Source organism: Arachis stenosperma, chromosome 9, assembly GCF_014773155.1.
Source record: "Arachis stenosperma cultivar V10309 chromosome 9, arast.V10309.gnm1.PFL2, whole genome shotgun sequence".
Classification (NCBI taxonomy): Eukaryota; Viridiplantae; Streptophyta; class Magnoliopsida; order Fabales; family Fabaceae; genus Arachis; species Arachis stenosperma.
Genome location: NC_080385.1, coordinates 138421688 through 138423873, shown reverse-complemented (window position 1 = coordinate 138423873; position 2186 = coordinate 138421688). Strand labels below are relative to the sequence as shown.

At 43.9% G+C, this 2186-nt stretch overlaps 1 protein-coding gene across 1 annotated transcript; it reads right to left on the bottom strand.

The window, feature by feature from the left end:
• Positions 1-235: 235 nt before the first annotated feature.
• On the bottom strand, positions 236-619 carry LOC130949975 (uncharacterized). The gene has a single exon (XM_057878556.1). It carries the CDS (start codon positions 617-619, stop codon positions 236-238), a length of 384 nt encoding a protein of 127 aa, XP_057734539.1.
• Between the last annotated feature and the right edge of the window lie 1567 nt (positions 620-2186).

Below are 2186 nucleotides of genomic sequence, written 5' to 3'. Positions count from 1 at the left end.
TGACGCGGACGCGTCATCGACGCTGTCGCGTCGTGTGCTCTCTTTTTTTATTTTTTTTAAAAGTAGAAATATGCAATATGCAGTATGTGGATGAGATGCAAAAGATCGGCATTAGTACTGAGAAGAGTTATTGACAAGGGAGGATAAGGAGAGGGGAAGGAATGATCATACCATGGTGGGTTGTCTTCCACCCAGCACTTTGCTTTAACATTCTTAAGTTGGACGCTCCACTAGCTCAGTCTTCTGCTGTGAGCGGATCTTCTAAGAGAAAGATCTCTAGTTCCTGGTTTTTCGCCATCTTTTCACCATGGAATAACTTCAAGCGATGTCCATTGACCTTGATAAGTTCATAGCTTGAAGGATGGCTCAAGTGAAAGACTCCGTATGGTTCCACCCGCTCTACTCGATACAGACCATCCCATCTGAAATTCAGCTTGCCTGGCATGAGTCGCATTCTGGAGTTGTAAAGTAGGACTAAGTCCCCTCTCTTAATGCTCTTGTCATGCACAGCCTTCACCTTCTCTTTATACAACCTAGAGTTTTCATAAGCTTCAAGGCGAAGGCTCTCTAATTCTTGTAGTTGCAACTTCCGTTCAGCTCTGGCTCTCTCATAGTCCATGTTGCATTCCTTTACCGCCCAGAAGGCTTTATGCTCTAACTCAACTGGGAGATGACAGGCCTTTCCATAAACCAAGCAGAAAGGACTCATCCCAATTGGTGTCTTGTATGCTGTCTGATATGCCCAAAGCGCGTCTTGGAGCCTGGTGCTCCAGTCCTTTCTATGAAGCTTGACTACCTTTTGCAGTATGCGCTTTATCTCTCTATTAGACACTGATGAGCGGATAATTTGTATACTTTTTGGCATTGTTTTTAGTATGTTTTTGATATCTTTTAGTTAGATTTTAGTATATTTTTATTAGTTTTTATTTAAAATTCACTTTTCTGGACTTTACTATGAGTTTGTGTGTTTTTCTGTGATTTCAGGTATTTTCTGGCTGAAATTGAGGGACTTGAGCAAAAATCTGATTCAGAGACCAAAAAGGACTGCAGATGCTGTTGGATTCTGACCTCCCTGCACTCGAAGTGGATTTTCTGGAGCTACAGAAGCCCAATTGGCGCGCTCTCAACGGCGTTGGAAAGTAGACATCCAGGGCTTTCCAGCAATATATAATAGTCCATACTTTGTCCAAGATTTGATGGCCCAAACCCGCGAAGCAATCCGGCCTCAGAAATTCCAGCGTTAAACGCCGGAACAGGAATAAAAGTTGGAGTTAAACGCCCAAACTGGCATGGGGGCTGGCGTTTAACTCCAGAAAAGGTCTCTACACGAATTTCCTTGATTGCTCAGCCCAAGCACACACCAAGTGGGCCCGGAAGTGGATTTTTATGTCATTTACTCATCTTTGTACACCCTAGGCTACTAGTTTTCTATAAGTAGGACCTTTTACTATTGTATTAGAGAGCCTTTTGATCATGTTTTTATGATTGAACTCACTTTGGAGGCTGGCCATTCGGCCATGCCTAGACTATGTTCTTATGTATTTTCAACGGTGGAGTTTCTACACACCATAGATTAAGGGTGTGGAGCTCTGCTGTACCTCGAGTATTAATGCAATTACTATTGTTCTTCCATTCAACTCCGCTTGTTCTTTATCTAAGATATCACTTGTTCTTCAACCTATGAACAAGATGACTGACAACCATTCTTGTTCTACAAGCATTCAAGGCTTTAGTGAATATCTCTTGGATTTCTGATTGCATGATGCATGGTTGATCGCCTGACAACCGAGTGCTCGTCTGACAAACGAGCCAGCCATTCCATGAGATCAGAGTCTTCGTGGTATAGGCAAGAACTGATGGCGGCATTCAAGAGAATCCGGAAGGTCCAACCTTGTCTGTGGTGTTCTGAGTAGGATTCAATGACTGAATGACTGTGACGTGCTTCAAACCTGTAACCTACTGGGCGTTAGTGACAGACGCAAAAGAGTGATTCTATTCCGGTAGGGGAGGGAACCAAACCGGTGATTGGCGGCACTGTGACAGAGTGCTCTGCATTAGCTTTCACTGCGCGGATGGGAGGTAGCTGCTGACAACAGTGAGACCCTACACAAGTTTGCCATGGAAAGGAGTAAGAAGGATTGGATGAAGACTGTAGGAAAGCAGAGAGACGGAAGGGAAGGCATCTT